Raw genomic sequence first — 22,140 nt, forward strand, 5'->3', positions numbered from 1 at the left:
ATTCTGTTCTGTTCTGTTCCTCTGAGTGTTCTGTTCCTCTGTTCTGTTCTGTTCCTCTGAGTGTTCTGTTCCTCTGTTCTGTTCCTCTGAGTGTTCTGTTCCTCTGTTCTGTTCCTCTGAGTGTTCTGTTCCTCTGTTCTGTTCTGTTCCTCAGTTATGTTCTGTTCCTCTGAGTGTTCTGTTCCTCTGCGTGTTCTGTTCCTCTGAGTGTTATGTTCCTCTGTTCTGTTCTTCTGAGTGTTCTGTTCCTCTGAGTGTTCTGTTATGTTCCTCTGAGTGTTCTGTTCCTCTGGGTGTTCTGTTCCCCTGAGTGTTCTGTTCTGTTCCTCTAAGTGTTCTGTTCTGTTCCTCTGATTGTTCTGTTCCTCTGAGTGTTTTGTTCTGTTCCTCTGGGTGTTCTGTTCCTCTGAGTGTTCTGTTCTGTTCCTCTGGGTGTTCTGTTCCTCTGGGTGTTCTGTTCCTCTGAGTGTTCTGTTCCTCTGGGTGTTCTGTTCCTCTGGGTGTTCTGTTCCTCTGAGTGTTTTGTTCTGTTCCTCTGGGTGTTCTGTTCCTCTGGGTGTTCTGTTCCTCTGAGTGTTTTGTTCTGTTCCTCTGGGTGTTCTGTTCCTCTGAGTGTTCTGTTCTGTTCCTCTGGGTGTTCTGTTCCTCTGAGTGTTCTGTTCTGTTCCTCTGAATGGTCTGTTCCTCTGAGTGTTCTGTTCTGTTCTGTTCCTCTGAGTGTAGCCTCATGCTGAGGCTATTCTGTTATGTTTCTCTGATTATAGCCTCATGCTGAGGTTGTTCTGTTCTCTTCCTCTGAGTGTAGCCTCATGCTGAGGCTATTCTGTTATGTTCCTCTGAGTATAGCCTCATGCTGAAGTTGTTCTGTTCTCTTCCTCTGAGTGTAGCCTCATGCTGAGGCTGTTTTATTCTGTTCTTCTGAGTGCTGCAAGCTTGCTAAAGCTAAGGCAGTTCTGTTCTGTTGCCCTGTGTGCTGCTAGCCTGCTAAAGCTAAGACAGTTCTGTTCTGTTACCCTGTGTGCTTCTAGCCTGCTAAAGCTAAGGCAGTTATGTTCTGTTACCCTGTGTGCTGCTAGCCTACTAAAGCTGAGGCAGTTTTGTTCTGTTACCCTGTGTGCTGCTAGCCTGCTAAAGCTAAAGCAGTTCTGTTCTGTTACCCTGTGTGCTGCTAGCCTGCTAAAGCTGAGGCAGTTCTATTCTGTAACCCTGTGTGCTGCTAGCCTGCTAAAGCTAAGGCAGTTCTGTTCTGTTACCCTGTGTGCTGCTAGCCTGCTAAAGCTGAGGCTGTTCTGTTCTTCTGAGTGTTGCTAGCCTGCTGAGGCTGTTCTGTACCTCTGAGTGTTGCTGAGCATCACAGCCAAATGGCACCCTATTCCCTATATAGTGCACTACTTTTGTAGTATATATGGGTGCCAAATGGGACGCAGCGCGAATTAATTGGCCGTGAGGAAGATCAGAGCTCAGGGTACATTTCTTAATGTGGATCTAGCCTAGAGATTGCTGCCGATCCTCTGACTACTAAGGCCTTTAAAACACTGCTGATCCTCTGATTACTAAGGCCTTTAAAACACTGCTGATCCTCTGATTACTAAGACCTTTAAAACACTGCTGATCCTCTGATTACTAAGACCTTTAAAACACTGCTGATCCTCTGATTACTAAGACCTTTAAAACACTGCTGATCCTCTGATTACTAAGACCTTTAAAACACTGCTGATCCTCTGATTACTAAGACCTTTAAAACACTGCTGATCCTCTGATTACTAAGACCTTTAAAACACTGCTGATCCTCTGATTACTAAGACCTTTAAAACACTGCTGATCCTCTGATTACTAAGACCTTTAAAACACTGCCGATCCACTGATTACTAAGACCTTTAAAACACTGCTGATCCTCTGATTACTAAGGCCTTTAAAACACTGCTGATCCTCTGATTACTAAGACCTTTAAAACACTGCTGATCCTCTGATTACTAAGGCCTTTAAAACACTGCTGATCCTCTGATTACTAAGGCCTTTAAAACACTGCCGATCCACTGATTACTAAGACCTTTAAAACACTGCTGATCCTATGATTACCAAGGCCTTTTAAATGCTGGCCAATGTGAATGTAATAACATAATTACAGACTGGGTGAAACCCCATGTCCTGAGTTTCTCCAATTCTCCCAATGCCAGTAAGGCCTATACCACGTCACAACGTCGACTTTTCCATGTCTAAAGTAGCCTAGTACCAGTCTGTAAGGAGGCATTAGCAACAATCTATTATAGCATGCCACATTTTCTATCCCCTTGCAGTTTATGATGCCATGTGTATACAGACTACAGTCCAGCTACAGACTACAGTACAGTAGTAAATCAACGCTACAGTCCAGTTACAGACTACAGTACAGTAGTAAATCAACACTACAGTCCAGCTACAGACTACAGTACAGTAGTAAATCAACACTACAGTCCAGCTACAGACTACAGTACAGTAGTAAATCAACACTACAGTCCAGCTACAGACTACAGTACAGTAGTAAATCAACACTACAGTCCAGCTACAGACTACAGTACAGTAGTAAATCAACACTACAGTCCAGCTACAGACTACAGTACAGTAGTAAATCAACACTACAGTCCAGCTACAGACTACAGTACAGTAGTAAATCAACACTACAGTCCAGCTACAGACTACAGTACAGCCAGTATTTAGATAGTCCATAATAACACACTCCATGCTGAAGCTAACGTCACTGACAAACTCAAGTCAATAGTCATTTTGATCACATTCTGCTGGAAAGCAAAAGTGAAACGGATTAACCAATAGCCAAACTGTGGTAAAGATGGCTCTCTAAATACATTTTGTGCACAAGTCGTTATCAATAAAAGACCACAGTAAGATCCAGATCGTTCTATTTGCCTTCTGGATGGGCATGGAGACCCGCAGCGCCTTTAAAACCATTGACAACTGCGTACCGTTTTCAAGGGATTTGTAAAAAATAATAAAAACACTTGTGGGTCAGATATCATCACCTCTTGAAGAGCAGAGTCAGAACTACGAATGTCAGACTATTCCATACAAAACAACAATGTACATTTAGCTCTGTCATCAGAGTTATAGGCCTACAGCAAGCGGGCTAGGCCTAACTGCATACTTCTCATGATCAGTAGGCTTAACATCAATTGATTATGTCATTTCAAATACGTGAGGGTAGCCTAATAACAGATCATGTCAATATAGCTGGATAACAAGCTTTCAGGGAATAAACCAGATGGCTATGTACCCAGATATTGTTTGATTTGCTTTCCATCTGTAGTAGTGACACTAGTTCGACTGACAACTTTACCAGGACGATGTCAAGCTCTTTCCAAAAGCCTAATCTCTGATGAAGGAAGTGAAATAACACGTTTTTTGTTTGTTGCTTAGCTAGCTAGCTACATGCCAAATGGATCTGGCTACCCTCACAAATACATGATCAATTGATGTTTACTGGTTGCTGTACAACTCTGATGACAGAGCGAAATGTGAAATAATAGGAACGGTGTAGTTCCCACGATGCTCTTCAAGAGATGATATTAAAACCAAATTAGTTTGAACATTTATTTAACAATCCCTTGAAAACAGCACATAGTTGTCAATGGTTTTAGCAGAGCTGGGGATCTCCTTGCTCCCCAGCAGTCAAATACATAGGGGAAATGGTATATAAATATAAGGGTAGCTCGTTGTCACCCACCTTCCCGCCTCTCATCCATGATTCACTATATTCCGCTACACACAGGGACACATTGATAGTATCACCGAAATCTTCCGGTAAACAGTGACGCCATGGCAACTGTAACTTCAACAGGATACGATGTGCAATGTAGTGTCTAACTGCAATGCATGTTGGTACAAACCACACACGCGCGCGCGCTAAGCTTCACCGTGACATTTCCACAAGATGTAGGCGAGCACCAAACTGATGTGCTCAGTCAAAACAGCCCCGTACCTTCCACCCTGTGTGTTGGGTTTCAGAACAGACGTGTCATCGATTTCAGTCTTACATGTGATCATTTCACATATCAAAAGTCAAATCTAATATTGTTGATAGAACCCTTCCCATTTGAGACTCTCCTCTCTTGTGTCTACTGTGTTGGTTAGGTATTCCACCCTCACCAACTTCCACCAAACCAACTTTCAACGAAGACTAGCAGTAAAAGTCTAGATGAAAGCTTTAAATTGTGGGCAGGTCAGAATGTCAGATAGCACAACATCTAAAGACCTTCATTGACCCCAATCACAGAGTACAGTCTGACCGTCTCCAAGCCCATTACGTAAAACACATGTCTTCCGCACCCTTGGGTCAGCCCTCAGTTTGTTAGTTTTATTGTCACATTGATGACATGATGTCCACCTCACTCCTCTCCATTTCCACCCCATTCCTCCTTAGCCTGAAGCAGTTCCTGTTTACACACTCAGACTCTAGCCTGATTTATCTCTGTCTGGCCACGTAGACAACTGAAACCCTCTACCACAGAAAAGAACACAGATAACACAGCTACACACGGGTATATTATTTGAATTGTGTATTGAATAGCCTTCTCCAAAAGGGCTCAGTATAGTAGTGTATTGAATAGCCTTCTCCAAAAGGGCTCAGTATAGTAGTGTATTGAATAGCCTTCTCCAAAAGGACTCAGTATAGTAGTGTATTGAATAGCCTTCTCCAAAAGGGCTCAGTATAGTAGTGTATTGAATAGCCTTCTCCAAAAGGACTCAGTATAGTAGTGTATTGAATAGCCTTCTCCAAAAGGGTTCAGTATAGTAGTGTATTGAATAGCCTTCTCCAAAAGGGTTCAGTATAGTAGTGTATTGAATAGCCTTCTCCAAAAGGACTCAGTATAGTAGTGTATTGAATAGCCTTCTCCAAAGGGGTTCAGTATAGTAGTGTATTGAATAGCCTTCTCCAAAAGGGTTCAGTATAGTAGTGTATTGAATAGCCTTCTCCAAAAGGGTTCAGTATAGTAGTGTATTGAATAGCCTTCTCCAAAAGGACTCAGTATAGTAGTGTATTGAATAGCCTTCTCCAAAAGGACTCAGTATAGTAGTGTATTGAATAGCCTTCTCCAAAAGGGTTCAGTATAGTAGTGTATTGAATAGCCTTCTCCAAAAGGGTTCAGTATAGTAGTGTATTGAATAGCCTTCTCCAAAAGGGCTCAGTATAGTAGTGTATTGAATAGCCTTCTCCAAAAGGGCTCAGTATAGTAGTGTATTGAATAGCCTTCTCCAAAAGGACTCAGTATAGTAGTGTATTGAATAGCCTTCTCCAAAAGGGTTCAGTATAGTAGTGTATTGAATAGCCTTCTCCAAAAGGGTTCAGTATAGTAGTGTATTGAATAGCCTTCTCCAAAAGGGCTCAGTATAGTAGTGTATTGAATAGCCTTCTCCAAAAGGGTTCAGTATAGTAGTGTATTGAATAGCCTTCTCCAAAAGGGCTCAGTATAGTAGTGTATTGAATAGCCTTCTCCAAAAGGGCTCAGTATAGTAGTGTATTGAATAGCCTTCTCCAAAAGGGCTCAGTATAGTAGTGTATTGAATAGCCTTCTCCAAAAGGACTCAGTATAGTAGTGTATTGAATAGCCTTCTCCAAAAGGGTTCAGTATAGTAGTGTATTGAATAGCCTTCTCCAAAAGGGCTCAGTATAGTAGTGTATTGAATAGCCTTCTCCAAAAGGGTTCAGTATAGTAGTGTATTGAATAGCCTTCTCCAAAAGGGCTCAGTATAGTAGTGTATTGAATAGCCTTCTCCAAAAGGGTTCAGTATAGTAGTGTATTGAATAGCCTTCTCCAAAAGGGTTCAGTATAGTAGTGTATTGAATAGCCTTCTCCAAAAGGACTCAGTATAGTAGTGTATTGAATAGCCTTCTCCAAAAGGGTTCAGTATAGTAGTGTATTGAATAGCCTTCTCCAAAAGGGTTCAGTATAGTAGTGTATTGAATAGCCTTCTCCAAAAGGACTCAGTATAGTAGTGTATTGAATAGCCTTCTCCAAAAGGACTCAGTATAGTAGTGTATTGAATAGCCTTCTCCAAAAGGGTTCAGTATAGTAGTGTATTGAATAGCCTTCTCCAAAAGGGTTCAGTATAGTAGTGTATTGAATAGCCTTCTCCAAAAGGGCTCAGTATAGTAGTGTATTGAATAGCCTTCTCCAAAAGGGCTCAGTATAGTAGTGTATTGAATAGCCTTCTCCAAAAGGACTCAGTATAGTAGTGTATTGAATAGCCTTCTCCAAAAGGGTTCAGTATAGTAGTGTATTGAATAGCCTTCTCCAAAAGGGTTCAGTATAGTAGTGTATTGAATAGCCTTCTCCAAAAGGGCTCAGTATAGTAGTGTATTGAATAGCCTTCTCCAAAAGGGTTCAGTATAGTAGTGTATTGAATAGCCTTCTCCAAAAGGGCTCAGTATAGTAGTGTATTGAATAGCCTTCTCCAAAAGGGCTCAGTATAGTAGTGTATTGAATAGCCTTCTCCAAAAGGGCTCAGTATAGTAGTGTATTGAATAGCCTTCTCCAAAAGGACTCAGTATAGTAGTGTATTGAATAGCCTTCTCCAAAAGGGCTCAGTATAGTAGTGTATTGAATAGCCTTCTCCAAAAGGGCTCAGTATAGTAGTGTATTGAATAGCCTTCTCCAAAAGGGTTCAGTATAGTAGTGTATTGAATAGCCTTCTCCAAAAGGGCTCAGTATAGTAGTGTATTGAAAAGCCTTCTCCAAAAGGACTCAGTATAGTAGTGTATTGAATAGCCTTCTCCAAAAGGGCTGAGTATAGTAGTGTATTGAATAGCCTTCTCCAAAAGGGTTCAGTATAGTAGTGTATTGAATAGCCTTCTCCAAAAGGGCTCAGTATAGTAGTGTATTGAATAGCCTTCTCCAAAAGGGCTCAGTATAGTAGTGTATTGAATAGCCTTCTCCAAAAGGGCTCAGTATAGTAGTGTATTGAATAGCCTTCTCCAAAAGGGCTCAGTATAGTAGTGTATTGAATAGCCTTCTCCAAAAGGGCTCAGTATAGTAGTGTATTGAATAGCCTTCTCCAAAAAGGCTCAGTATAGTAGTGTATTGAATAGCCTTCTCCAAAAGGACTCAGTATAGTAGTGTATTGAATAGCCTTCTCCAAAAGGGCTCAGTATAGTAGTGTATTGAATAGCCTTCTCCAAAGGGGTTCAGTATAGTAGTGTATTGAATAGCCTTCTCCAAAAAGGCTCAGTATAGTAGTGTATTGAATAGCCTTCTCCAAAAGGACTCAGTATAGTAGTGTATTGAATAGCCTTCTCCAAAAGGGCTCAGTATAGTAGTGTATTGAATAGCCTTCTCCAAAAGGGTTCAGTATAGTAGTGTATTGAAAAGCCTTCTCCAAAAGGACTCAGTATAGTAGTGTATTGAATAGCCTTCTCCAAAAGGGTTCAGTATAGTAGTGTATTGAAAAGCCTTCTCCAAAAGGGCTCAGTATAGTAGTGTATTGAATAGCCTTCTCCAAAAGGGTTCAGTATAGTAGTGTATTGAATAGCCTTCTCCAAAAGGGCTCAGTATAGTAGTGTATTGAAAAGCCTTCTCCAAAAGGGCTCAGTATAGTAGTGTATTGAAAAGCCTTCTCCAAAAGGACTCAGTATAGTAGTGTATTGAATAGCCTTCTCCAAAAGGGCTCAGTATAGTAGTGTATTGAATAGCCTTCTCCAAAAGGGCTCAGTATAGTAGCGTATTGAATAGCCTTCTCCAAAAGGGCTCAGTATAGTAGTATATTGAATAGCCTTCTCCAAAAAGGCTCAGTATAGTAGTGTATTGAATAGCCTTCTCCAAAAGGACTCAGTATAGTAGTGTATTGAATAGCCTTCTCCAAAAGGGTTCGGTATAGTAGTGTATTGTGTAATACAGTCCTTGACATACCTAAAAGCCAGGCCAGAAGACTTTTGACTCTCAACTAATGTAACGGTATTCATGGGATCAAAGATAAAGAGGTCTCAGCTCTGGGGAAGAAGGGGGTTCTATTAAGAGGAATAAGGGGCGTAAAAGATGCCAGGGGGGGGGGGGGGGGGGGGGGATGTAACCTAGTAACCCTTGGGGACATAATCCGTCAAAGCTATTGGCCGAGATGTACGATGTGTTTACGGTATCTCTACAGGAACACATTTCATGGCTTTACATAGAAACACACCAGATTCGCTTCACACTGTCCTCTCAATTTCACGCTCCACTAAGAGGTTCTGCCCGAACACAAAAATATAAAACGTCCTCCATCGTAGTATCTTTAATTCATAAACGGACCACTTTGGGGAAAAAAATAAGAGTATTTACTCCACAAAGAGTGACATTATAAAACAAGATATTTGCCGGCTTACAAAATAGCAACTAACGTAGACACTGCTATATACTCACTCTAACACAGACACCCACACTGACTCTCCCAGGCACTAAACGCACAGTAGCTGCTTGCATACAAGGCAATTTGTTGTGAAAGCTGAGCTTGAGAATGCCTTAGCAGCATGGGGACTTCTTGGCTGGACCACCATGTTCTCAGCTGTCAAGGTTCTTTTAGTTTGACATCAGGACGGAATCCCAAATGGCACCCTATTCCCTAGACGGTGAACAACTTTTGACCTAGGCCCATATTCCCAACCATCTCAGAGTGATCTAGGATCAGTTTGATTGATTTCCTCCTAAGGTTAAACATGGAAATTATTGGTTTTGTATTGTTATTGATGTAAGGCAGAGAACTCTCAGGCGCCGCGGCCCATAATGCATTCTGCCTCTCCCCACAGCAGGGGGTGGGGAACCTTTGTTCATTCATAGCAGGGGAATGTGCTCTTCACGCTGTTCACAGTGGAACATTTTGTTGACCGGGGGAAGGGGGGGGGGGTGAAGTGGGGGCAACAAGAGGGAGAATTCAGAAATATCTCCAGAGAGGTGTAGAGAAACTGAGTACACACACACACACACACACACAAACACTTATGCAAGCGTACGAGCAAACTACACTCTAAAATGTCTCCCAAACTTTTCACCAGCTCATGAAAACAACGTAGCGAGTCTGTTTTGTGGGGTTCTATATTGAAAGGACTAAGAATGATTTGATATTGAAAGTAAGAACATTGAGATGCAATGGTCGTGTCATACCAATGTACCTGCATAACAATGTCTTTGTGATTACACAGGTACAGGCTCCCTCAGTTAAAGGTTGATTTGTGGGAGAAAGGCCTTGCAACAAAGGAGAGGATTGTATAGTTCAACGATGGCTGAAATCTGCTCCATGAATCAACCCTGTTCTTCTCCTGGAGAATACAAATGCCTGCACGGAGAAGTGCTCTTTCTGAGCAATGCCACACACACACACACACACACACACACACACACACACACACTGTGAACTCTTGGTGGGCCCCGTAGCTGGGGTAAACTCTCGTAGCCAATGAGAAGGGGAAACCTTGAAACAATCAAGTGCATCTTCTGACTAACCTCTCCATACACATTCCTCCAGGAGGGTTTTAGTCATGGGGAGCTCCTGGACTCAACCACCCCACCCCCACCTCACACACCCAGCTCTATTTCCCCTCGCTCCGCCTACCCCACTTCCTATTTCTTTCAGTTTCTTTCTCTTTCAGTATTAGAAACCCCCCCTCCTCTGTCCTCAATCACTGGCTTGCAGAACAATGTATTCACTCTCTCCTCCGCCCCCATTCTCTTTGGACCACTGCCTGGCACCTGAGCCCACAAGAAAGAGAGAAAACACACCCCAGAAGAAGAAAGAGAGAAAACACACCACAGAAGAAGAAAGAGAGAAAACACACCCCAGAAGAAGAAAGAGAGAAAACACACCCCAGAAGAAGAAAGAGAGAAAACACACCACAGAAGAAGAAAGAGAGAAAACACACCCCAGAAGAAGAAAGAGAGAAAACACACCCCAGAAGAAGAAAGAGAGAAAACACACCCCAGAAGAAGAGAGAAAACACACCCCAGAAGAAGAAAGAGAGAAAACACACCACAGAAGAAGAAAGAGAGAAAACACACCCCAGAAGAAGAAAGAGAGAAAACACACCACAGAAGAAGAAAGAGAGAAAACACACCCCAGAAGAAGAAAGAGAGAAAACACACCACAGAAGAAGAAAGAGAGAAAACACACCCCAGAAGAAGAAAGAGAGAAAACACACCCCAGAAGAAGAAAGAGAGAAAACACACCCCAGAAGAAGAAAGAGAGAAAACACACCACAGAAGAAGAAAGAGAGAAAACACACCCCAGAAGAAGAAAGAGAGAAAACACACCCCAGAAGAAGAAAGAGAGAAAACACACCACAGAAGAAGAAGTTCGGTTCACCTAATCACTCTTCACTGTGGTAGTTGAGCCATTTCTACCACGGTTTAAGTACTGTTAGTCTCAAAAGAACCATCTTAAAGGGGGTGGATGTTGGACTACCATGGGTTTGTAGGACTGAGCCATTACGACCAAAATATACACATCACAATATTTTTCTCATTTCTTGATGGTCTGGTGGTATGTGACGGTATGTTTCTGAATAATAACAGTTCTACATTTGTTTTATGAGTAGTGTATGACCCCTTATGACCTATCTTATCCCTCTGCTGTCTTTTACATTCTCCCCCAGGATATTCTCTCTCTCGCCACCCCCCTCGCCCACTCTCTCTCTCGCCCCCCCCTCTCTCTCTCCCCCTCTCGCCCCCCCTCTCTCTCTCTCTCCCTCTCTCGCCCCCCCCTACTCTCTCTCTCTCTCCCTCTCTCCCTCCCTCTCTCCCTCCCTCCCTCCTCCCTGTTTCAGTGTTATGAATCTGTGAACCCCAGACAGTCCAGTGTTATGAATCTGTGAACCCCAGACAGTCCAGTGTTATGAATCTGTGAACTCCAGACAGTCCAGTGTTATGAATCTGTGAACCCCAGACAGTCCGGCAGGCAGCCAGCGAGTCCATTTCATCTGACCCGGGTGGTTTGAGAAAAGTAGTGGACTATATAGGCCAGGGAATAGTTTGTCATTTGGTACGCATTCAGTGTTCCCAGGGCAAAACATAAACAATCCAGGAGGAATTTAATACTTAACACTTCAGCGCTATGAATAATTCACCTCCAGTAAGAGGAAGAGCATCTGATAGAAGGGACAGAAAACTTCCTGTCAATATTTAACTGGATTAAACTGGGCTATGTCAGAAGATAAAGGCTGTAAACTGTCAACCAGAATGGCTGACTCGGGAACAGACAGAAGATAGCTATTAGTGTGTCATTTAATCTATATAGTGGACTACTTTTGACCACAGGCTAATGGACCCTGGTAAAAAAGTAGTGCACTACATAGGGTGGCATTTGGGACTCAACCTGTGAAGTGTATCCAGAGGTCAGGTCCCTGACTGCCAGACCTATCCCAGCCTAGCATACATCCAACCTTCCCTTTCTTTGTTCCGTTGCATAATTAAGATAGGTTATCACAGATTGAATGGTGTGGTGGTGTCTGTGCTATTGCTAAGCCCTCTCAGACAAACATGGCAGAGTAGAGAGTAGTAGAGAGTAGTGGAGAGAGAAGAGGAGTAGTAGAGAGAGGGGTGGAGGAGTAGAGAGAGGAGTGGAGTAGTAGAGAGTAGTAGAGGAAGGAGTGGAGTAGTATAGAGTGGAGTGGAGTAGTAGAGAGTATTAGAGAGTAGTAGAGAAAGGAGTGGAGTAGTAGAGAGAGGAGTGAAGTAGTAGAGAGAGGAGTGGGGTAGTAGAGAGTAGTAGAGAGTGGAGTGGAGTAGTAGAGAGTAGTAGAGAGTGGAGTGGAGTAGTAGAGAGTAGTAGAGAGTGGAGTGGAGTAGTAGAGAGTAGTAGAGAGTAGTAGAGAGAGGAGTGGAGTAGTAGAGAGTAGAAGAGAGTAGTAGAGAGAGGAGTGGAGTAGTAGAGAGTACTAGAGAAAGGAGTGGAGTAGTAGAGAGAGGAGTGGAGTAGTAGAGAGAGGAGTAGAGTAGTAGAGAGAGGAGTGGAGTAGTTGAGAGAAGAGTGGGGTAGTAGAGAGTAGTAGAGAAAGGTGTGGAGTAGTAGAGAGAGGAGTGGAGTAGTTGAGAGAAGAGTGGGGTAGTAGAGAGTAGTAGAGAAAGGAGTGGAGTAGCAGAGAGTAGAGTGGAGTAGTAGAGAGTATTAGAGAGTAGTAGAGAAAGGAGTGGAGTAGTAGAGAGAGGAGTGAAGTAGTAGAGAGTAGTAGAGAAAGGAGTGGAGTAGTTGAGAGAGGAGTGGAGTAGTAGAGAGAGGAGTGGGGCAGTAGAGAGTAGTAGAGAGTGGAGTGGAGTAGTAGAGAGTGGAGTGGAGTAGTAGAGAGTGGAGTGGAGTAGTAGAGAGTAGAAGAGAGTGGAGTGGAGTAGTAGAGAGTAGTAGAGAGAGGAGTGGAGTAGTAGAGAGTAGTAGAGTGTGGAGTGGAGTAGTAGAGAGTAGTAGAGAGTAGTAGAGAGTGGAATGGAGTATTAGAAAGTAGAAGAGAGTAGTAGAGAGAGGAGTGGAGTAGTAGAGAGTAGTAGATTGTGGAGTGGAGTAGTAGAGAGTAGTAGAGAGTGGAGTGGAGTAGTAGAAAGTAGAAGAGAGTAGTAGAGAGAGGAGTGGAGTAGTAGAGAGTAGTAGATTGTGGAGTGGAGTAGTAGAGAGACAGATGGAGCAGTAGAGAGTACTAGAGAAAGGAGTGGAGTAGTAGAGAGAAGAGTGGAGTAGTTGAGAGAAGAGTGGGATAGTAGAGAGAGGAGTGGAGTAGTAGAGAGTAGTAGAGAAAGGAGTGGAGTAGTAGAGAGTGGAGTAGTAGAGAATATTAGAGAGTAGTAGAGAAAGGAGTGGAGTAGTAGAGAGAGGAGTGGAGTAGTAGAGAGCAGTAGAGAAAGGAGTGGAGTAGTAGAGAGGAGTGGGGTAGTAGAGAGTAGTAGAGAGTGGAGTGGAGTAGTAGAGAGTAGTAGAGAGAGGAGTGGAGCAGTAGAGTACTAGAGAAAGGAGTGGAGTAGTAGAGAGAGGAGTGGAGTAGTAGAGAGAGGGGTGGAGTTGTAGAGAGAGGAGTGGAGTAGTAGAGAGAGGAGTGGAGTAGTTGAGAGAAGAGTGGGGTAGTAGAGAGAGGAGTGGAGTAGTAGAGAGTAGTAGAGAAAGGAGTGGAGTAGTAGAGAGTGGAGTGGAGTAGTAGAGAATATTAGAGAGTAGTAGAGAAAGGAGTGGAGTAGTAGAGAGAGGAGTGGAGTAGTAGAGAGCAGTAGAGAAAGGAGTGGAGTAGTAGAGAGAGGAGTGGGGTAGTAGAGAGTAGTAGAGAGTGGAGTGGAGTAGTAGAGAGTAGTAGAGAGAGGAGTGGAGTAGTAGAGTACTAGAGAAAGGAGTGGAGTAGTAGAGAGAGGAGTAGTAGAGAGAGGAGTGGAGTAGTTGAGAGAGGAGTGGGGTAGTAGAGAGTAGTAAAGAGAGGAGAGGAGTAGTAGAGAGAGGAGTGGAGTATAGAGAGTAGTAAAGAGAGGAGAGGAGTAGTAGAGAGAGGAGTGGGGTAGTAGAGAGTAGTAAAGAGAGGAGAGGAGTAGTAGAGAGAGGAGTTGAGTATAGAGAGTAGTAGAGAGAGGAGTGGAGTATTAGAGAGAGGAGTTGAGTATAGAGAGTAGTAGAGAGAGGAGTGGAGTATTAGAGCGTTTTAGAGAGTAGTAGAGAGAGGAGCGGAGTAGTAGAGCGTTTTAGAGAGTAGTAGAGAGAGGAGTGGAGTAGTAGAGCGTTTTAGAGAGTAGTAGAGAGAGGAGTGGATTGGTAGAGAGAGGAGTGGAGTAGTAGAGAGAGGAGTTGAGTAGTAGAGATAGGTGTGGAGTAGTAGAGAGTACTAGCGAGAGGAGTGGAGTAGTAGAGCGTTTTAGAGAGTAGTAGAGAGAGGAGTGGAGTAGTAGAGAGTATTAGAGAGTAGTAGAGAGATGAGTGGAGTAGTAGAGAGAGGAGTGGAGTAGTAGAGATAGGAGTGGAGTAGTAGAGAGAGGAGTGGAGTAGTAGAGAGTAGTAGAGAGTAGTAGAGAGAGGAGTGGAGTAGTAGAGAGAAGAGTGGAGTAGTAGAGAGTAGTAGAGAGGAGTGGAGTAGTAGAGAGTACTAGAGTGTACTAGAGAGGAGTGGAGTAGTAGAGAGTAGTAGAGTGTAGTAGAGAGGAGTGGAGTAGTAGAGAGTAGTAGAGAGGAGTGGAGTAGTAGAGAGTAGTAGAGAGGAGTGGAGTAATAGAGAGTAGTAGAGAGAGGAGAGAGGAGTGGAGTAGTAGAGAGTAGTAGAGAGGAGTGGAGTAGTAGAGAGTAGTAGAGAGGAGTGGAGTAGTAGAGAGTAGTAGAGAGTGGAGTAGTAGAGAGTAGTAGAGAGGAGTGGAGTAATAGAGAGTAGTAGAGAGTGGAGTAGTAGAGAGAGGAGAGAGGAGTGGAGTAGTAGAGAGTAGTAGAGAGGAGTGGAGTAGTAGAGAGTAGTAGAGAGGAGTGGAGTAGTAGAGAGTACTAGAGTGTAGTAGAGAGGAGTGGAGTAGTAGAGAGTAGTAGAGAGTCCAACGATCTAATACTAATCCAGATGTGGGATATTTTCCCAAAGATTAAGGCCAAGCCGAGTATTACAGCATTGTGGTAATTTAACACTGAAGTCATTGGCCCTTAATACTACCGAAACACCAGAAAACTACGTCACAGCTTTGCATGACAGACAGCTCTGACATTCCTAATATGGTCGGATAACACAGACTTCAGACCCAAGCACATGACTCCAATAAAGAACAACAGAGGTGGTTATTTCAGTAAGTACAGTATTTTGGAGGATTCCAAACAGCACCATCAGTCGGTTCCAGAACTTATGACCAGCTCTCTTGCCAAGTGCCCTGCATTTCCTTGATAGTGTGAAGTAGACAAAAGCATTCCAATCGAGAAGAGTACTGAACCTCAAACCATAGTAGGAAGTGGGGTCTTTTCATAAGCTCCAATCAATGCCTTACAGAGTTTGTTAATGGTGACGGAAAGATCTGAAACTATAAGAGGCCAGGTTTTCTTGACTTCGAAGTTGAGAGACAGACAGCTCCATGCCCCCAAGGCAGGATTTTATGCTGATGCTGAGGCATAGCCAGGCCCTGATTGAGCAATCTCTGTTTCTTTACAGATCTCATGAACAGTGAAGTCTATTCAATTATGCAATCTAAGCAGCTTTTAAAAAACCCTGAATATGCTATGTCATGGAGACAATTATGTATAAAGAGGTTTACTTGTTACAACAGGCCAGTCAGTGCTAGGACTCACACCCACAGAGTAGAATGGGTTAAATCAACTTCACTGAATGTCTCGTTTGTTCGTCAGACCTTGAGTGTAAACTAAATATATTGCCCAAACAAAGCTACAGCCACGGTCGAACGGACAGCAAGGGGATACAGAGAGATAACGCAGAATGACTGTGCCGATATATCCTCCTACTAAGTAACCTGATTCGATACAATCATGTATTATTTATTACCCGTGAAGGTATAGCATTCACTGTCAACGCATGAGTATTTCATTACTCCGAAATAAATCGACCCATGGGCAGAGGAGAGAGAATTATTGGGCAGAGGAGAGAGAATTATTGGGCAGAGGAGAGAGAATTATTGGGAAGAGGAGAGGGAATTATTGGGCAGAGGAGAGAGAATTATTGGGAAGAGGAGAGAGAATTATTGGGAAGAGGAGAGGGAATTATTGGGAAGAGGAGAGGGAATTATTGGGAAGAGGAGAGGGAATTATTGGGAAGAGGAGAGATAATTATTGGGAAGAGGGGAGGGAATTATTGGGAAGCGGAGAGATAATTATTGGGAAGCGGAGAGATAATTATTGGGAAGAGGAGAGAGAATTATTGGGAAGATGAGAGGGAATTATTGGGAAGAGGAGAGATAATTATTGGGAAGAGGAGAGGGAATTATTGGGAAGAGGAGAGAGAATTATTGGGAAGAGGATAGAGAATTATTGGGAAGAGGAGAGGGAATTATTGGGAAGAGGGGAGAGAATTATTGGGAAGAGGAGAGATAATTATTGGGAAGAGGAGAGAGAATTATTGGGAAGAGGAGAGAATTATTGGGAAGAGGAGAGATAATTATTGGGAAGAGGAGAGAGAATTATTGGGAAGAGGAGAGGGAATTCATCGGTAGAGGAGAGCATTCTTATGTAGGCTAGTATTCAGCGTCGCATGCGATTCGAGCATCACTTCAGCACTTTAAATCCCACTTCGCCCACTTTGGAAGAGCGCATAGCCTACGCACAGAGAAAGCAACCGGACAAATATATTTTAAACCAATGTAATTAATATCGTAATGTCCCTGTTTATGACTGGAGGCCAAAGAACGAACTGACAGACCACGGAACACCCTCTTCCCGCGTTGACATCCCAAGGCAGCGGTGGGCTAAATGTCTCCCTGGGTAACATCGTTACACAAATGCGGTTAGCCTACAACACTGTTGTTACAACATTGTTACAATCTAAACTGAAACTAACTCAGGTTCATTCTTGTTTTTATTTGTGGTGAAAATAGTTATAACTTTTCCCCAATACATAGCCCTAGGCTACATAAAGTCTAGTCTGAAGGAGATATAATATTGGTGTTTTGCCAGTTTATAATCACACAATAATTTAATAAATCCGTTACAACAGCCATGTCAGTGAATTCCTGAAGATCTCATTTCAATGACTTTGTGAACAGTCACTTACTTTGTACTTCATTTTGAGCGCCTCGTCTTCTCTCTGACTCCGGGGAAGTGTAAAATATCCGCTTGTCGTGTCAAAAAGAACACATGTGAATGTCGCAACGAAACGTTTTATTTTGCGATCAAAACAGCCATCAAGATTTGGTCAATGGTAACGACAATAAAAAAAAGCGAATGTTTCCTTCAATAATTTTCAACCCAGTCGTGCGTATCACCCAGGTTCTGCAATATACTTATCTGGTTGCCGCTGAACGAGAATGATCTTACTACATGAGCGCCTCAGCTCATTTACAATGTCTCTTAACTCATTGGTCAAGTCGCTGCAGAGTACAACTGACGTCATATAATGAACGGCCTGCTACGACGTTAAATGTCCATGTCTGTTGACTACGTTAGAGACAAGGACCACTGGAGGAAAGCGTTTATAAAATGTAGTGAATTGTGACTCAACGTCTTATGTCTTATGTATGTATACAATGTACATGCACCTATAAAGGTATTTTAGCCATCACAAACAGGCAGGGTTGGGTTACTTTATAAATGTAATCCGTTACCTGTCCATCATTTTAACAAGTAACGTAATTTTGGGATTACCCCAAACTCTGTAACGTAATCTGATTACATTCCGTTACTTTTAGATTAATTTCCCCTTAAGAGGCATTAGAAGAAGACAAAAAAAATATTTACCAATTAAACAACATCTATTGCAGGATAAATCAATGTTAAAGTTCACATAGCTGGCCACATATGGATGTTTATTTTTACTTTATGGGTTGGTTATGTAGGCTTCTTCTAACTCATCGCTTTCTACTACATATACGATTAAATTATATCTTTACATTAAAAATCTAAGTCTATCAGAATTTCAGTCATTCCAATAAATGTTATACCCCTTGATCTTCAACAATAGGACTTGGAAATATGGAAGTATAGATTAGCCAAATTGTTTTACCTGAGCATGACACCAAAACGAAGGATTTAGTAGCCAGCCCTACTCTGTTGTTAATGATTTTGTCTTTGGGGACTGATTGGGCTCATTGATTCCAGTTGAAATATAAATGCAGCTCTCGTGGAATGGCATGTTTTGAGCACTACTGAAAAGTGCTATTTACATGTGAAAAATTAATGCCATATTCTGCATTTTCTATAGGCCTATTGTTTACCTTTTGTTGGTGACACTTTGACATCTTGATAATATGCAGCCATTTAAAGGGCAAATCCACAGATGAAACAATAACAAAACTGTCACCCCATGTCTGTTTTGGTAAAAAGCTGAGGGATGGGGAAATGTAACCACTCTCAGATGAAAAGACAAAGCTATGGATGCAAGGACTGAACACCCATCATATAAAATGATTGTTTTAACCATGTTATGAGGCTATACAGTGTTTGTTTACAATGACAATGGACACACCTTCTCATTGCAGGGTTTTTCATTATTTTGACTATTGTCTACATTGTAGAATAATAGTGAAGACATCAAAACTATGAAATAACACATATGGAATCATGTACTAACCAAACACATGTTAAAAAATCAAATCAAATCAAAATATATTTTATATTTGAGATTCTTCAAAGTAGCCACCCTTTGCCTTGATGACAGTTTTGCCCACTCTTGGCATTCTCTCAACCAGCTTCATGAGGTAGTCACCTGGAATGTATTTAAATTAACAGGTGTGCCTTGTTAAAAGTTCATTTGTAGAATTTATTTTCATCTTCATTCGTTTGAAACAATCAGTTGTGCTGTGACAAGGTAGGGGTGGTATACAGAAGATAGCCCTATTTGGTAAAATACCAAGTCAATATTATGGCAAGAACAGCTCAAATAAGCAAAGAGAAACAGTCCATTACTTTAAGACATGAAGGTTAGTCAACAAGGACAATTTCAAGAACCTTGAAAGTTTCTTCAAGTGCAGTCTCAAAAACCATCAGGCGCTAAGATGAAGCTGGCTCTCATGAGGACTATCACAGGAAAGGAAAACCGAGAGTTACCTCTGATGTAGAGGATCAATTCATTAGAGTTAACTGCATCTCAGATTGCAGCCCAAATAAATGCTTCACAGAGTTCAAGAAACAGACACATCTCAACATCAACTGTTCAGAGGAGACTGCGTGAGTTGGGCCTTCATGGTCGAATTGCTGCACTACTAAAGGACACCAATAATAAGAAGAGACGTGATTGGGCCAAGAAACACGAGCAATGGACATTAGAACAGTGGAATTCAAGGCACACTTAATCAGCATGGCTACCAGCGATATGCCATCCCATCCGGTTTGCGCTTAGTGGGACGATCATTTGTTTTTCAATAGGACAATGACCCAACACACACCTCCAGACTGTGTAATGGCTATTTGACCAAGGAGACTGATTTAGTGCTGCATCAGATGACCTGGCCTCCACAATCACCCAACCGCAACCCAATTAAGATGGTTTGGGATGAGTTGGACCACAGAGTGAAGGAAAAGCAGCCAACAAGTGCTCAGCATATGTGGGAACTCCTTCAAGACCGTTGGAAAATAATTCCTCATGAAGCTGGTTGAGAGAATGCTAAGAATGTGCAAAGCTGTCATCAAGGCAAAGGGTGGCTACTTTGAAGAATCTCAAATATAAAATATATTTTGATTTGTTTAACAATTACTACATGATTCCATATGTGTTATTTCATAGTTATTCTACAATGTAGAAAACAGTCAAAATAAAGAAAAACCCTGCAATGAGTAGGTGTGTCCAAGCTTTTGACTGGCACTGTACCTGGTGCATATATAAGCGTAGGTTGACGTAGCAGAGGGTCTGTTGATATACCCGGCCGCCAAACAAATAGCAAACCATCCGGAAAGCAAACCACTACAATGTTTTGTCTACGCCAGGTACACCGCCATTTAGCCGTAACCAACCCAGAACATAAAGGTTATAGCTCAACCAAGTCATGGTCACCAGACAATGAGAATAGTTTCCGTTCTAAATCTAGCTCTTCATCCATATGTTCCTTCTACATATTCGGTGAGAGGTGTTGGTGAGAAAGTTGGGTGCATTAACAGGGACAGGTCAGGAGGAACTACTTTTGCTTGACCTCGTTGAACCAGCTCATCAACCCTGCACCACTAAATCATAGCCTAGGGCCTGTAGGCCAACGCGTTGGCATTGAAACCAAAGTAAGTTTAATTATGTGTAGACATGGTAGTGATCTTGTGCGAGCAGGACGTGTGTGGATAAAGAGTGGGTGAAGTTGATGTAAGTCATCGGTTCCTTCATGTACTGTAGATCATAGAGCTAGCCAAGCCAACATGGAACATTCCATTTGTGTTATATCTTGTCAACAGTTATATCCTCTAAGCAATGGAAGTTTTACTGTTGGCTCACTGTCAGGTAAACTTTCATAAACTGATTAGGGAGGGCACAGGAAATCACAAATAGACACACGCACGTGTGTTTGACTGGAGAGGTCACTACCACAACAACAGACATGAGAAGGACTCATCTTACCGCACGCACGCACGCACGCACACACACACACACACACACACACACACACACACACACACACACACACACACACACACACACACACACACACACACACACACACACACACACACACACACACACACACACACGTGTATTTGAGAAAGAGCAAGTGTAGCAGAGTATTTACCAGTTGAGGTTCATACGACAGATGGAAGAAAAAGGAAGTGCGTTTCTACTGTATGTTTCATGCTTCTTTCAAGCTCAAGCTTCAACGGAGTTTCCGTTTCTATGATAATAAACGATTGTTAATCAACATTTTTTGGGGAAACATACGTTTCTGAACTATTTCCAGTGAATTATAAAAAATAAAAAAAATTGGAGCATCACAAATTGACACAAAAATGTGTCGGTCCTAGTTATTTATCAGTAGCTGTACTTTACTATTTACATGTGCTTTTTACTCCCAATACATTTTCCCTGACACTCAAAAAGTACTAGTTACGTTTAGAATGCTCAGGCAGGACAGCAACATGGTCCAATTCACGCACCTATCAACATAACAGGTTGTCATCCCTACTGCCTCTGGTCTAGCGGACTTACTAAACACAAATACTGCGTTTGGTGTGTTGTAGTGGCTGTCCGTAAATGGAAAAAAACAAGAAAATCGTGCTGTCTGATTTGCTTAATATTAGGAATATGACGTACAGCTTTTACTCAAGTATTTTTTTTTTTACCTTTATTTAACCAGGCAAGTTAGTTAAGAACAAATTCTTATTTTCAATGACGGCCTAGGATCAGTGGGTTAACTGCCTTGTTCAGGGGCAGAACGACAGATTTGTACCTTGTCACCTCGGGGGTATGAACTTGCAACCTTCCGGTTACTAGTCCTACGCTCTAACCACTAAGCTACCCTGCCGCCCCAAGTAGTATGGACGTTCAGTACACTTTTTCCAGTATTTAAAACCGAATACTTTTCAAACTTTTACTCAAGTAGTATTTTACTGGGTGACTTTAACTTTTACTTTAGTCTTTTTTTCTATTAAGGTATCTATACTTTTATTCAAGTATCACAACTGAGGTACTTTTTCAACCAGCGTCTCCTTTTTTGTCTTGACATTGAGTGGGACTTCAATATTCATGATAACTTATCTTTTCCCCCTGATAGACACACCATGGACCTTGATCATACTGTTTTTCCTGCCCAGTAAAATCAAGAACCCAACAGCATCTAATGAGAAAACACTTATTAACCCCCCACCCCACCCTACCCTCACCCTCTAAACAAATGTCCTGCCGAACCACTCTCTTTTATCAACCCTCGTCTAGCTGTTGCTAAGCGAATCATCACACAATCCCTTAATTCTTCAATAATACACACAGCCACTCACTTTTATCAAGACATAATTGCTCCGGGGCGACAGGTAGCCTAGTGGTTAGAACGTTGGGCCACTAACCATAAACGTTGCTAGAGCAAATCCCAGAGCTGACAAGGTAAAAATCTGTTGATCTACCTCTGAACAAGGCAGTTAACCCGCTGTCATTGTAAATAAGAGTTTGTTCTTAATCTCACTTGCCTAGTTAAATAAAAAATATATGTTCTTCACAGAAGTTGGTATCTTTATTTTGTCATTACAGTGAAATATTTATTGTGCTAACCAAGAAAACACTGTCTGAATAACATAATATAAAAGGGACTTACTCCGTCTCTATGCGTGTGCAGTGTTGTAGTTTAACAGCACAGATGAGACTTAAGGTCTTGTCTTAGAGAGTATAGTGGTGAAGAGAATAGAGGTGAGAAGAAACGCCCTAGTTAGCATCTCTGAGCAGACACAGCCTTGCAAGAAAGCCTTCCTTGTGTGTGTGTGTGTACGTGTGTGCGTGTGTGTGTGTGTGTGTGTGTGTGTGTGTGTGGCCGCCTCGCTTCGCATTCCTAGGAAACTATGCAGTATTTTTTATTTTTTATTACTGCATTGTCGGATCTGCTAACCACGTGTATGTGACAAATACATTTGATT

The 22,140-nt window shown here is 42.2% G+C and overlaps 1 protein-coding gene across 2 annotated transcripts in view; it reads right to left on the bottom strand.

Annotated features, from left to right (window-relative positions):
* LOC110496698 (enhancer of filamentation 1) overlaps window positions 1–21,892 on the bottom strand; it is a 65,775-nt gene extending 43,883 nt beyond the window's left edge. The window contains exon 1 of one of the 2 annotated variants that reach the window (XM_036953538.2): window positions 21,825–21,892. Coding sequence is in view for 1 of the 2 variants with exons in the window: in XM_036953537.2 (XP_036809432.1) it covers window positions 16,661–16,672 (12 nt within the window). In the remaining variant the exon portion in view is untranslated. Of the gene's footprint in view, window positions 1–16,660; window positions 17,051–21,824 lie in introns of those variants that run through there. The other variant, XM_036953537.2, reaches the window with a different exon arrangement.
* Between the last annotated feature and the right edge of the window lie 248 nt (window positions 21,893–22,140).

Source organism: Oncorhynchus mykiss, chromosome 18 (assembly GCF_057628025.1).
Source record: "Oncorhynchus mykiss isolate SJ-2025 chromosome 18, ASM5762802v1, whole genome shotgun sequence".
In the NCBI taxonomy this organism is placed as follows: Eukaryota; Metazoa; Chordata; class Actinopteri; order Salmoniformes; family Salmonidae; genus Oncorhynchus; species Oncorhynchus mykiss.